We start from the raw sequence: 13924 nt of genomic DNA, 5'->3' as shown, positions 1-13924 counted from the left end.
GTTATTTTGGTTCTTGCATGTCCCTGATTTCCATAATATCTAAAGTACTTTTCTTTCCATGTATTGTGTGCTTTTTTCTTTTCAATCCGAGTGTTGTATAATTCTGTTCTCCATCCCTCCTTTCCATGATACAGCCTCTCTTTATCCCCGTCTCTTTCATTACCCATGGCACAGTCCTACGATCTTATTCCCACCTGCAATAGTCCCATGTCTCATCTCATTGCAGCTGAGAAGCCTGTAAAGATGGGTATAAAGTTACAGACAAAATGTACCTCAGCTGCAACCCTTCCACTTTCTTATCAGAAAGACAAAGGAGGAACTGAAGTGATATCCAAATGACCCTCACCTCCATTATCTCCTGCTAGGAAGGGGTTTAGCTCCCTCACTCCATCTACAGCATAGACTCAGTGGTAAGGATCTACAGATGCAAAGAATTGAACCTTGGGAGCACAATCTCCCTAGGAATCTGTGCACTTCCACCCTCCCCCTCCATTTGAGAAAACATTATAGGTATGGCGGCATGTCTGTCGCGGAGGCCCCGATGCCGTGACCTCTGCAGCAACCAGTGCTGGCTCAGGGGCTGCCCGAGCAGTTAGGGTGTATGGGACTGCGCTAGGGGCAGAGAGGTGGCACTTACCTCAGGGTGGGGGGCTCCGTGGTTCCCACTGGTTGTCCCTGTGGTTCCTAGGTGGAGGGGTCAGGGGACTCCATGCACTGCCCATGCTTGCAGGCCCCGCCCCCACAGCTCCTATTGGTTGTGGTTCCCAGCCAATGGGAGCTGTGGAGCCAGCACTTGTGGTGGGAGCAGCACACAGAAAGCCACTGCCCACCATTCCCTCTAGAACAGTGGTCCCCAACACAGTGCCCACAGGCACAATGGCACCTGCCAGGGCATCTATGTGCGCCTGCGTAATGGTCAGCGGACAAGCGTCCACCAAAATGCGGCATCATCAAGAGGTGTCACTGCTGAAATGCCGCCAAAAAGCAGCATCACCAAGAGACGCCGCCATGGCCGAAATGCCGCTGATTTTCAGTGGCATTTCGGCAGCGACACCTCTTGATGCTACTTCGGCTCTTAATGCTTGTCTGCTGGCCACAGTCCTCGGTGGCTTGTCGCCCGGCGCCCACCACCCAGAAAAGGTTGGGGACCACTGCCCTAGGAGCTGCAGGGACATGCAGAGCTCGGTAGGGAGCCTGCCACCCCTGCCAACCCCAGCGGGGGTCCCAGGCTGGGCGCTGCTGCCAACCCCCTCCCAGCACCAGCGGGGTCTCAGGTCACCCCCCAACCACCACGGTGCCCCTGGACTGCACCTTCGCCTTGTTTTTAGTTAGGGGTATATAGTAAAAGTCATGGACAGGTCACAGGCTGTGAATTTTTGTTTACTTCCCATGCCCTGTCCATGACTTTTACTAAAACATCTGTGACTAAAATGTAGCCTTTAACTAAAGGGCAGCACTTCATAGGTAGAGAAAGATTGCTGGCCATGATATAAATAATTTGTGATTCATCCTATGGTATACACTTGTCTTCCTGTAAAACTAAGAGAGAAATTTTTTCCTTGTATTAAGATCTAGAAGTTTCACCTCTGCTCTGAATCAGATTTCTACACTGTTATAAACCTCAACTTTACTATTTCAGACAAACTATTTCTATTAAACATAGCAGTCTTTAAAGTCGTCTCTTAATATAATGTTTATATTTTCAAATACTGAACAGCTGAAAAACAATACTGTTTGAAGTGTATTAAATAAAATCTTTTAAAGTTTTATGCTGGTAAAGTAGCACTGTAATTCATATACCTCAAGAACTATATGGTAGACTCCCTTTACTACAAAACTCATTCCTGATTTTTAAATGTTTCACAAGAAATGTAATAAATTACGATTTGCAAATCAAATAGCTTGTCCATAATCCATTTAATGTTAAGGTAATTACCTGAATTTGTAAGTATCTGCTGAACAGGAGTAACACCAGCAGGCAAAGCCAAGGTAGCTGCAGTGGCAGCCGCACTCTGAAAAATAAGTAATCTGTTTTTAACAGCCAGCATTACTACCAATGCTTTGCATCACAGCACAGTAGCTGAGAATTAAAGAATAAGCACCTGTTGCGGTCAAGTAGGACAAATGTACACAATCACTACAGCTTCTATGGATAAATAACATTTACTCATAAGCAAGTTTCTGTGATGTTAAAAGGAAGATGACTTATAGCATAAAATGCATATATTAGCTATCATAGAAGTGAAATCTCTCTGATTCCTATTTGCCTGCTTTGATGATCTCCCTTCATTCTATGTGCATCACAAGTCAACTCGATTCTGCTTTATTTCCAAGTTTGCCAGAAAATCTCTGGGAATAAGTTTTGTTCATCTGTGCTCCCTCTGCTGGCCATCTGTTGAGTAGTGGAGCTCTATACCCAGCTCTCCAAGTTAAAGTTAACCAGCCTGCCTCTCTGAATATGTTATCTGATTAACAGAATAGAAAAAAACTCAAGGCTTAAAGTTAATTGTTCAAATCCTGGAATAATATCAATATCCAAGGTAAAAGAAAGTAAGTTCCTATGAGTTTCCTAAAGAACATCTGAGACAATATATAATCGTCTGATAACTGACACCATTCTCAATGAATATAGTGCAATTACTTGTTTTCTAGACAAGATCATTTTGTAGAATACAATAAATAGGTCATGTGTGATCTTTTTCTGGATCATCTATGGTAAGTTTAAGCTAAAATCAGTGGCACCAGAACTTGGGAGGGCAGGGGAGAGGGGCACAAGGGCCCTCAGACTTTTCACTGGGGCGGACCACACCCCCTGTCCCACTAGACCCTACCCCACAACCAGGCCAGGGATCCTGAGCAGCTGTGGGGAGCCGTGGCAGATGCTCCACCTGCTCGGAGTGCGGGGGGACTGAAAGCAGCCCCAAGCCTGCGTCCCCATTCCCTGCCCAGCCAAGGACAGGTGGAGGATCCACGACTCAGCGCCAGTAAGAGCCGTGTGGGCAACTGCGAGGAGCTGCGACATGGACCCAGGGCAGGTGGAGGGTCTGCCACAGCTCCCCACAGCTGCCTGCACAGCTCTTATCATGTCCAGGTTAAGGCTCCGAGGGCCTCCCCCCACCAACCAAAGCTGGGTTTGGGAGAGCTGCGCGGACAGCTGTGTGGAGCCTGGGTCCCTCCACCTGCCCTGGGTGCGGAACCTGGGGAATGGAGACGTGGGCAGGGGGCTGTCTTCCCCCCACCCCGTGGATGGGGGGGAGGGCTCGCTGGCCCAGCCCTAGCTTGGCGGGGGAGGGAAGGATGTACAGCATCACTGAACTTTGAGAACTCTGATTTTTTTTTTTCAATAAACCAAACGAGTTTGGATATTTGCTCAGGTAAGAAACATTTCACAAAAATAAAAAACAGAGAAGTATTGGGATAAAGTTTAAGTAGTACAATCTTTTCTTGATGCCAAGAGAATTCTTGGAATGGATTGCAATGAAATGCATCCTAGCACTGAAATGTAAGTTCTGCAAGTACTCTTGATTTGAAGCATTTTTATTGTATCTAAAAGAAAACCTGATTTGTAGAAAACTATGGACAAATTTGTTGTTATTCTTTAAGACTATCTAAAACCAGAATTATTCCTCAACATAACAGGCCATGGTGGCTAGAGAGAGGCTTTATTTTGGGAGGCTGAATGACTACATTGGCACAGAGTTAGCTAGCCTTGGAATACAGCCAAGAAGCAGGTCAATGGATAAAGGCATCAGCCCTGAGGAAGCTGAACTCAGATGATTGTCTGCATAAAGAATTAAGGCCTGAGAGCCTGCATCAATACCTTGTGTTCACTATTTTTAACAACTTAAACAAGCAATACAGGTGTTAAGTTCTACTAGATTTGTCAAGCCACATAGTAATATAAAAATTAAACAGAACACACAGTTGTCATAACAAATTCATAAACAGGCACCTCTTGACCATTTAAACAAAAAGAATCAAATAGACATTAAAAACATTTGGGGATTATTTCAAAGTTTAAACTAAGTGACCAAAGTGTATTCTGGGCCAAACGTGAAGATGTTTTGTGAAAGTCAGAGAATGGATGAAAAGCTTAATGTCTGCAAATTAACACATGGAGCCACTTGGGTTTGAACTGTAAATCGATCTCAAATGAGTGATTTTAGTCCATATGATCCCAGTCGCTCATCTTAGTACAAAAAACAGACATTAAATAATGACATCAGAACTAATGTCACCCATGCGGACTATCAAAAACAGTTCCAACTAGCAGTCAAATGTCACTCCAAATCAAACTTTGGACAGTTTGACAATTCTACCAAGCCCTACTATAGGTTTAAGTTTAAGCAGAATGTTAATAGTAATACCTGAAATTCTGGAGGATATTATTGCATTTTTCACATTGATGAAAAATTAAAAGTGCAAAATGGGATTTAAATTTTACTATTGGGTAAAATGCACATTTCCTGTTTTATGCAGTCTAATTATAGCCGAGATGGTCCCAGGATAGTAGACACAAGAAGTTGATCCAATAAAAGATATTACCTCACCAACCTTGTGTCTATGTTTTGGTTTGTAAGGAATCAGATCTCCCTTTACTGGCAGACTGATGTAATCAGAACCTCCCAGAGGTTGACACTGAGTAGAAGCAGGCTAGTGCTTTTCTGCTGTCCCTTTACCCCACATCTTCTTACATACAGGGGAAAGAATACTACTAAATCACATTCTAAATTTTTCTTGCCTTTAAAATAAACAAGCAGGGTCTGCTTGATCCATTCTCAGTACAGATATAAGAGTTTCTTTAGTCAAACATTTCTTTTACAAAGCCCTGATTGGACAGATTCCTTAAAGTAATTTTTTGTTTTGTTTTTTTAAAAAAGCTTCAGGTGGCACGCTAAGAAGAGCACATGTTTAAATAGCTACACATACTATACTGTCAAAAAAAAAGTATTGGGCTCAACTGAATGAGAACTAGAGAAGAAACTCAACAAGGTAAACAGGCAAAATCCAGTTTCTGCTGCTATTCAGTGAAATTTACAAGGAAAGTGAGGCAAAAGTCAGTTTTAGTTTTTATTTAGCCTTTGGTTGTGTCATGCTGTTTAGTCAGTGCATCTAGGATTTTGAAGAGAAGATCAGCAAACTATCTGACAGACAATGAGCAAATGAATTGCTGCTGCCTTAACTGTGCAACTTTATTTACTGTGCTTTTAAATTTACATCAAACTCTGGATGGATATTCTTTAGTATGGAGTTCTAAATCTAAATAACTAACTAAATTTAACTTGCACAGATTATGTTTTGGCTGTTTTGGCCTGCAAGAAAATAGGTTTTTCTTCTAGCCTAAACTTGATGTCAAGCAAGAGAGAGACAAAGTTAGACTACAGAGACAAAATTGTAAGGAACAGATAAATGGTTAGGATGAAAAGTTGTGAATTTACTTTTGCAATAACAAATGGGTTGAAATAAATAATGATCAGAAAGGCAGATTCAAACTCCTATACAGTCAGTATCATTATTTTTATGAGTTTATTATTTATAATATTTGAGGAATGCCATTCTTCATCTGGTAAATACAACATAAGACTTGCACCAGGGTAACAGTATTTTCCACATGTGAAATCATTCCCTCCTGGGATTGTCGTCATACAGATTTGTATCAGTATTAGCTGATCCTCAAAAAATCTTTGTCCAGGGGTCGGCAACCTTTCAGAAGTGCTGTGCCGAGTCTTCATTTATTCACTCTAATTTAAGGTTTCGTGTGCCAGTAATATATTTTAACATTTTTAGAAGGTCTCTTTTTATAAGTCTATAATATATAACTAAACTATTGTTGTACGTAAAGTAAATAACATTTTTAAAATGTTTAAGAAGCTTCACTTAAAATTAAATTAAAATGCAGAGCCCCCCAGACCGGTGGCCAGGACCTGGGCAGTGCGAGTGCCACTGAAAATCGGCTTGCGTGCTGGCTTTGGCACACGTGCCATTGGTTGCCTGCCATTGTCTTAGTCTAACCCAGCGATATTCAGACTGAGGTAAGTGGCTCTTTAATGTGTCTCCTGTGGCACTTTGCAGCACATGATATGAAAACACTGTGTAATTTAATTATTAACCAATAAGGATGCTTTTACTATTATTAACCAATTGCAGTTGATAAAATACTTGGTCAGTTATTTTGCTGTGAGAATATTTTATATATACTTTTTATTTTTTATATATATATTATACACACACAAATTCACTCTAAATATTTCCCATCATACTGTTTAAATATGTATAGCACTATAATAAATGAAACAATGAATTCACACTACTATGGTTCTTTTGAGTAATGTCAATTGCAAGCCCTGGAAAAATAGCTCATGTGTTATCAGCCTAGCAATCAGTGAGACAGGAGCCATCTTCTGCCAGTAGCTCTTGGTTTGTTTTTTTGGCATTTGAGATGACTCATCAGACTTTTACCTTCACTATTTAAATACATTACAGCACTGTATAAAGTTCTAATTCTGAGTCTTACCATGCCTGATGCACTCATGTGCTGTATCAGCTTTGGATCTGGCACAATAACCTGCTGCTGAGGTGCTACAAACAAAAGAAACAAAACATTAATTCTATATGATGTGAACAAAAGTTACGGGAAGGAGATAAAGGACTAGTGATTCAAATCATGTGGTTGTACCAGCTGTTCTTTACACTGAAATGTCTGCAGTCCACAGATACGCATGTTTCTACTGTAGTGATGACCTACATAAGAATCCCAGGAAGGTGACATAGCAATCCTAACTGGATCCATAGTGATTTGACCTCAGAAGCTTCCTTTAGCTTCCCTACTCTGACACTGCTGCTTAAACCAAACCTTGTTTCAGATACTTAAATAAAAGGGTATGATCCTGCAAATTTCAAGGAACATGAGGATAGGCCCATTATCCCATCATTCTCTGATCAGAATAAGTTGCCATTAATCTGTGATGACCTAGAATCTAAACATGAGTTTCAGGCAACAGAAAAACAGGCAACAACAAGGACTAAAGAGATGGTTGCAAGGCAACAAGTACATCATGAAGTGTAAGTTCTCATCAAACCCTGTTTTGTCCCCAGGACTACTCTGGAAGTCAACCATATTTAGAATCACAGCATTTTGTTAAGACTATACAAAGCAGAGTCTTCTGTTAATGAGCTAAAGATAGAGGGATGTGGATATAAAAAGATGCCTGGATTTCAATTCTTACATTGTAAGTTCTTTGGGGGCAGGGACCATTTTTTGTTCTCCATTTGTATAGAATTTAACACAATGGGGTCCTGGTCTGTGACTGGGACTCCTAAGAATTGTCAAAATACAAATAATAAAGAGGTTTCAGAGTAGCATCCTTGTTAGTCTGTATCCGCAAAAGTACTTGTGGCACCTTAGACTAACAAATTTATTTGAGCATAAGCTTTCGTAGGCTATAGCCCATGAAAGCTTATGCTCAAATAAATTTGTTAGTCTCTAAGGTGCCACAAGTATTCCTGTTCTTTTTGCAAATAATAATTTTAGTGTGTGTCATGACTATAAAATAACACATTGTCAATTATCCTCATCAACTCCTGCAGACATAGTATTAGGCTGGGTTTTTGTTTATGCAACAGGGACTCTAAAATCAGAAAATGTTTGCTCCTCCTGTTTAATGCTTAATCAAGATTGTTCAGAAAATGCTTCCTTGGAATTCTTAAGGTAAAATCTGCAATGTGATAATTGTATTTAAAAAAAGATTAATTGTATGGGTAAGTTTGACAGTGCATTTTGAACCCATACACTTACTCACTGCGTGAGCAGCTGGGCCCACAAACTAGCCATCACTTCTTTTGGTTTTTTTGGCACAGACCTAGTCCCAATATGAAAAACATGTCTAAGGGCTTGTCTACATCAGAAAGTTGCAGCGCTGGTGAGGGAGTTACAGCGCTGCAACTTTGAAGGTGTACACATCTGCAGGGCACCACCAGCGCTGCAACTCCCTGTTTGCAGCGCTGGCCGTACTCCCGTTTTGTCTCGGGTGTAGAGGATCCAGCGCTGGTGATCCAGCGCTGGTAATCCAATGTAGACAGTTACCAGCGCTTTTCTTGACCTCCGTGGAAGGAGGAAGCCTCTGGTAATCAAGCTGGTTTCCTTTCCCGGTTTGCTCTCTCGGTCCCGGAGCCACCCAGCAAACCGCAGGGAAGGAGACCTGCTTGCTCGGGGTTCCGGGACCGAGAGAGCAAACCGGGAACGCCGCGGTTTGCTCTCTCGGTCCCGGAGCCACCCAGCAAACCGCAGGGAAGGAGACCTGCTTGCTCGGGGTTCCGGGACCGAGAGAGCAAACCGGGAAAGGAAACCAGCTTCGCCGCGGTTTGCTCTCTCGGTCCCGGAACCCCGAGCAAGCAGGTCTCCTTCCCTGCGGTTTGCTGGCTGGCTCCGGGACCGAGAGAGCAAACCGCGGCGTTCCCGGTTTGCTCTCTCGGTCCCGGAACCCCGAGCAAGCAGGTCTCCTTCCCTGCGGTTTGCTGGCTGGCTCCGGGACCGAGAGAGCAAACCGCGGCGTTCCCGGTTTGCTCTCTCGGTCCCGGAACCCCGAGCAAGCAGGTCTCCTTCCCTGCGGTTTGCTGGCTGGCTCCGGGACCGAGAGAGCAAACCGGGAAAGGAAACCAGCTTCGCCGCGGTTTGCTCTCTCGGTCCCGGAACCCCGAGCAAGCAGGTCTCCTTCCCTGCGGTTTGCTGGGTGGCTCCGGGACCGAGAGAGCAAACCGCGGCGTTCCCGGTTTGCTCTCTCGGTCCCGGAACCCCGAGCAAGCAGGTCTCCTTCCCTGCGGTTTGCTGGCTGGCTCCGGGACCGAGAGAGCAAACCGCGGCGTTCCCGGTTTGCTCTCTCGGTCCCGGAACCCCGAGCAAGCAGGTCTCCTTCCCTGCGGTTTGCTGGCTGGCTCCGGGACCGAGAGAGCAAACCGAGGGGAAGCTGGTTTCCTTTCCCGGTTTGCTCTCTCGTCCCGGAACACCCCTTGAAGCCGCCCAACAGCGCTGCAGTGTGGCCACATCTAACATCACTTGCAGCGCTGGTTGCTGTAAGTGTGGCCACTCTGCAGCGCTGGCCCTATACAGCTGTACTAATACAGCTGTAACAACCAGCGCTGCAAAATTTTAGATGTAGACATGGCCTAACAGATTATGTGTAGCAAAATCCTATCTGCATCCTCATTCCAGTCATTTTAAGAGAGACTGGAGGCTTTACATACTTTTTCAAATCCTGTTTCATCCTACTTAATGAAACTCTCTCTTAATTGCACACATACACTAATTTGTTATTGTAGGGCTACTAATGACTAGTCGGCTGACATTTTCATTATACAGAAAAAAAGACATTTATTTTAGAAAAATAAGTTATGTGGAACTAGACAAATAATATATAAAAGGGAAATTAATAGACCCAAAATTTGATCCATCAACCAGGACACCTTAAATTTGAAAGACTCCAATTTTCCTGAATTTAATTCTTTCCATGAGGTCTGCTGAAACCATAGAGAGTTTCATGTAGGCACATTAGAGAATCAGTCTGACCTTGCTGGGATGCAGGAATAAGGACTTGTTGTGTCTGGGATTGCTGCTGCACAGTCTGCTGTGGTTGTGGATGATGATGGTGGTGGTGGTGATGCTGCTGCTGCTGTTGTTGCTGCTGCTGAACCTGCAATAAAAGTTGTTGTTCTTCTGAATGAAACCCATCTACAGCCTTGGACTGCATCAACTTGTTCTCCCACAGCTGTATTTGAGAGAAAGAAAATGAGTTATCAATAGATGTCATTTTAAAATTGTAGGATTGGAATTATTACAAATAATGCAATTCAAATTGGTCCTTATTTATCCTGTACATTCTACTTTGCCACAAAATCTTTGGGCATATATAGGTTGAATATATGCCCCTTTCCTGAGGCATCACACAGCAACAGAAGAAATTAAATAGTCCAAGGGAATTATAATTCTAAATTTAACTTTCATGGACATTCCTTTCTTCTCCCACAGGTGAAAGATCATCCTTATAACCACAGTGGATTAGATTTAAATCACTAGTCAGGAAGACTTGATTTAATCATGGATTTCTACATAAAAGTGCATTCTTGTTGGTTGTTATAGCCTTAATACATATTCTTCACAACTCAGAGGTAGATGGAGGTTTCATCTGAGAAGGTACACACTATACATTTTTAAAGTCATTTATTTTGAAAACTTTTCAGATTAGTTTTACTCAGCTATATCAGAAAATGAATGATTGGTTATTTCATTTACGAAAGGTAATTGAAGCAGATATTTATGAAGTCACTGGGGAGATGAACTATCTCCATTTCAACAGGTTAATTATTAACATTTGGAGGATTTTCTTGCCATGCTGGATAGGAGGAGAACATCATCAGGCAGACATTTAAATTGTTTTATTTAACAAAAACAACGTTATGTATTCTGGATTTTTTTCTTCAACAGCAGACATATAATATTTTAACAAAACAAACATATGAATTTTTGAATTTAGTTAAACATTCAAGTTTTTTTTAAATCAGGTTTGTGTTTGTTAAAATTGTTTTTAACTAAAAAAGTTAAATGATTTTTTTTATTTTTTAATTAAATTGACTGTCAGCCAGGTCAACATGAGAAGCTTAAAATACTGGCTTCAGCAGCTAACTCAGTCATCTTCACCTTCATTTTCCTGTTTGTTTATAATCTGGAAAAGAAAAACAAGCGTTCCTGCTTTTTCAGGTCCCAAGCAATTTCTCAATTTGGAATGAATTAGTCCAAAGGAAGAAAATATTCTTTCTACTCTAGCAGAAGAAGCTACTGCTGTTAAAAATAAGATTATCGCTTCAAGAGTCTCTGAATTCAAGAGCTTAAGTGTCTTCCACAATTTCACTGGGGTGACTTTCTTTAAAACATCATCAGCAAACATACATTTCTTGAATGGTTCCTATTCCCAAACTGGGTCTCTTTTACAGCCTCCTGCCATTATAGGTTTTCCCTTCTAGTGAGAGAATGATATGGTAGACTGCAAATCAATGAAAACTACACTCAGAAAGACCTCACGACTTCTGGAATATGCTGCTCAAACAGTTTCCCTTTTGTTTCTACTGCCTGTCCCTCCCTTCCCACATTTATCTCCAGACTTCTTCTCCTTGTCCAGATCTATTCCGCCCAACAATCTTCTATTCATTGAACTTTTAAAAACTTTTTACTTTTAGAGAGAGGTAAAAGATTGACTTTGTGTGCACAAACTTGCAGAGGGACAACAGGGTTGAGGTCTAGGGTGACCAGATGTCCCGATTTTATAGGGACAGTCCCGATTTTTGGGTGGTCTTCTTATATAGGCTCCTATTACCCCCCACACCTTGTCCCAATTTTTCACACTTGCTGTCTGGTCATCCTATTGACATCTGTTATTTCTCACCTCTACATATTTATTTAAAAACATTTTTGCTGTTAACAAGCATGTTATCTCTGGATACAAAAATCCACAGTTTGAGAACTGCAAAACGAAGCATCTCTGATGGTACCTTCTAGATTGAGCATTGAGTCCCATTGGGTAGATAGAACAATGAACCTACATAATCTATACAGAAGCCCCCAGAACCCCATAAAATTGGGTCGCTAATCCATGAACTACTGGAATTTATTTACAAAACTTTTCTTAAACATTATATGAATATATTCTCTCATACTATAGAATTAGAATTTATAATATCTATTCCATGATATCTTTGAGATATAATGTATCTACCTTTAGATTGATTTTTTTTGATAAAATGCTTTTTGAGGAAAAAACCTGTTTTTTTTTTTTTAAACATTGATTTTTATCACCCTACTTATAACTCCACATATCGGAAGCAGGGAGGGAGAGATAAAGTGGTCGTTCCTATCCTTCAGTTCCCACCCCCTCTCCCTCCATTTTAGTTTCCTCTCACCAGAAGCATATAGTCTTCACCACAGGTGTCAATATTTTTCTTTCTAGAATTTCTGAAGATAAAAAGAGTCAAGGAAGATACATTATCTTCTCCAGAAGCTCATATTAGTGCAGGGGAACCCTGATTTTATATAGCAATTTAATTGTTTCTATCACCATAGTATCAAAGCTTTGCGTCTCAAGCCTCTTGTTCTACCATCCCCTGCTTTTCACTGTTTCCTCCAGTTTTGCTGTCCTCTTCTGTTTTGATGGCTCAGGGCTTGTCTTGTTCAGGAAAGTACTTGAGAAGGCAGCAAGAAAAGCATCAAACAAAATATCCTTTATTCTGGTAGCAAACCAGTCACAATTTTGGTTCTCGGGACACAGTCTGCATTCGGGTGAAGTGATGGTCCCTCAGCCTCTCCTCCTCAAATGTGTGTACAATGCAATTTATCCCATGCCATGTCAGAAAATGGGATATTTTTGCAAAGCAAAAGTCATTAGATTTGGAAAAGAGGAGCACTCTACAATGAAACTCTTCAGCTTACAAAGAGAAGAGAGAAAAGAAAAGCATCCCCTATTCAGAATGAATTAAAAAAAGATTATTATGAATATTTGGATTTTTGTATTTAAAATAAATACAGATTTATTTTTAAATAAAAACTTATTTAATATTAAATGTGAAGTTATGACCACTTATTAGGCTTAAACTTACTATAATTTATTAAAATAATTTAAATTAAAATATTCAAGCATTACATGTTTGCTGCCAAGCTTTTTAGAAAAGTCAAACCCCAGAAGTCACTGGCTAAGCAGCTGGAACCAGAGTATGTTATGTGTTAACCCAACTTTTCACAATGACAGCCTTTTCTGCAGGTGCAGAGAGAATATCTTCTTTATTTCAGTTTATTCAACTAGTTCAGTTCAATGACTAGTTAATTCAGAGTTAAGAAACAAAATGGGAAGTAAAAAAGCAGGAAAGCCTGCGTTCTTCTGCCAATCTATGAATAAAAACTCAATATGAGTGGATGAGATCAGCTAGCTCTAAACTCTTGAAAGACATGGTACTAATTTGAATTTTCATCCAAATATAGCTTGACATAAATCACAAATAAAAATAATCTAGTATTTTACAAATGCATCATTCACATTTTCTAACATAAAATATGAAAAAACTAAATCTGAATAAACGTAAGATGAGCTATATATAACTGTAAATAAATGTTTATAGATACAGTGTATTCTCCTGATTAGCAAAAAGAAGCATCAAATTTAGCTTACAGAGTATATTTAGCTGCAAATCAACATGCTTTAATGGTTACCAACCATTAAGAATCAAATTTTCTTCAGGAAAAGAACCAAAAAGATTAAATGCAAAGCAAGATTAAAATTTATTACTTAACTCATTCCTATTTGCTGATTTAAATCATGATTAAAATCTGCAATTTCAATAATTCAGATTTAAATCAATTCACCTGACCCCTAACTGAAACATCATGGAAAACTTTGCCTCTTGGCTAGAGGACAATAAACACATGACCGTACCTTTTTAAAGGACTTAGATCCTTAAAATCCACACAAAGCCCACACTGAAACATGATCCCTGTTGTAAACTTGATATAAGTTGATGTGCAACAAATAAAAAAAAGTGCATAATGGGGGAAGGTGGAGAAAAGAGCAAATTCACTGTACATCTAAGATGTACTTAGGAAGATTATACCATACATAGCGGTATCTCAACTCACGTATCAAGGGGAGGAGTGCATTGCTTAGACAATGAAAATTCACTGTTTTTTACTACATGGAGCAGTAAGCATTATATCATAGGCTGGTTAGTACGCTATGGAGCTGTAAATACTCTGAGTCCAACTACAACTTACTGTTTTGAGTTCCAAAAGGACTTGTTCATCTACTCCTTCATCCAGAAAAACTTCTCGGACATCATTGATGACATCTTCAATTACGGACCTGTACAGTTTAGGCTTTAAAAAGTTATTAGT

General features: G+C 40.6%; 1 protein-coding gene and 1 non-coding gene across 3 annotated transcripts in view; both read right to left on the bottom strand.

Annotated features, from left to right (window-relative positions):
* GTF2A1 (general transcription factor IIA subunit 1) overlaps positions 1 to 13924 on the bottom strand; it is a 42788-nt gene that overhangs the window by 20702 nt on the left and 8162 nt on the right. For both annotated transcript variants that reach the window (XM_030558984.1, XM_030558985.1), the window contains exons 2-5: positions 13805 to 13906; positions 9563 to 9761; positions 6515 to 6579; positions 1937 to 2012 (exon numbers count right to left, since the gene is read on the bottom strand). In XM_030558984.1, the coding sequence (XP_030414844.1) occupies positions 1937 to 2012; positions 6515 to 6579; positions 9563 to 9761; positions 13805 to 13906 (442 nt within the window). The remainder of the gene's footprint in view (positions 1 to 1936; positions 2013 to 6514; positions 6580 to 9562; positions 9762 to 13804; positions 13907 to 13924) is intronic.
* Positions 6876 to 7015, bottom strand: LOC115651782. The gene has a single exon (XR_004000449.1). It is a non-coding gene; the product is annotated as a small nucleolar RNA SNORA79 (small nucleolar RNA).

Source organism: Gopherus evgoodei, chromosome 4 (genome assembly GCF_007399415.2).
Source record: "Gopherus evgoodei ecotype Sinaloan lineage chromosome 4, rGopEvg1_v1.p, whole genome shotgun sequence".
NCBI lineage: Eukaryota > Metazoa > Chordata > Testudines > Testudinidae > Gopherus > Gopherus evgoodei.
The sequence above is the reverse complement of the archived record's forward strand: the minus strand, read 5'-3'. Positions and strand labels throughout refer to the sequence as shown.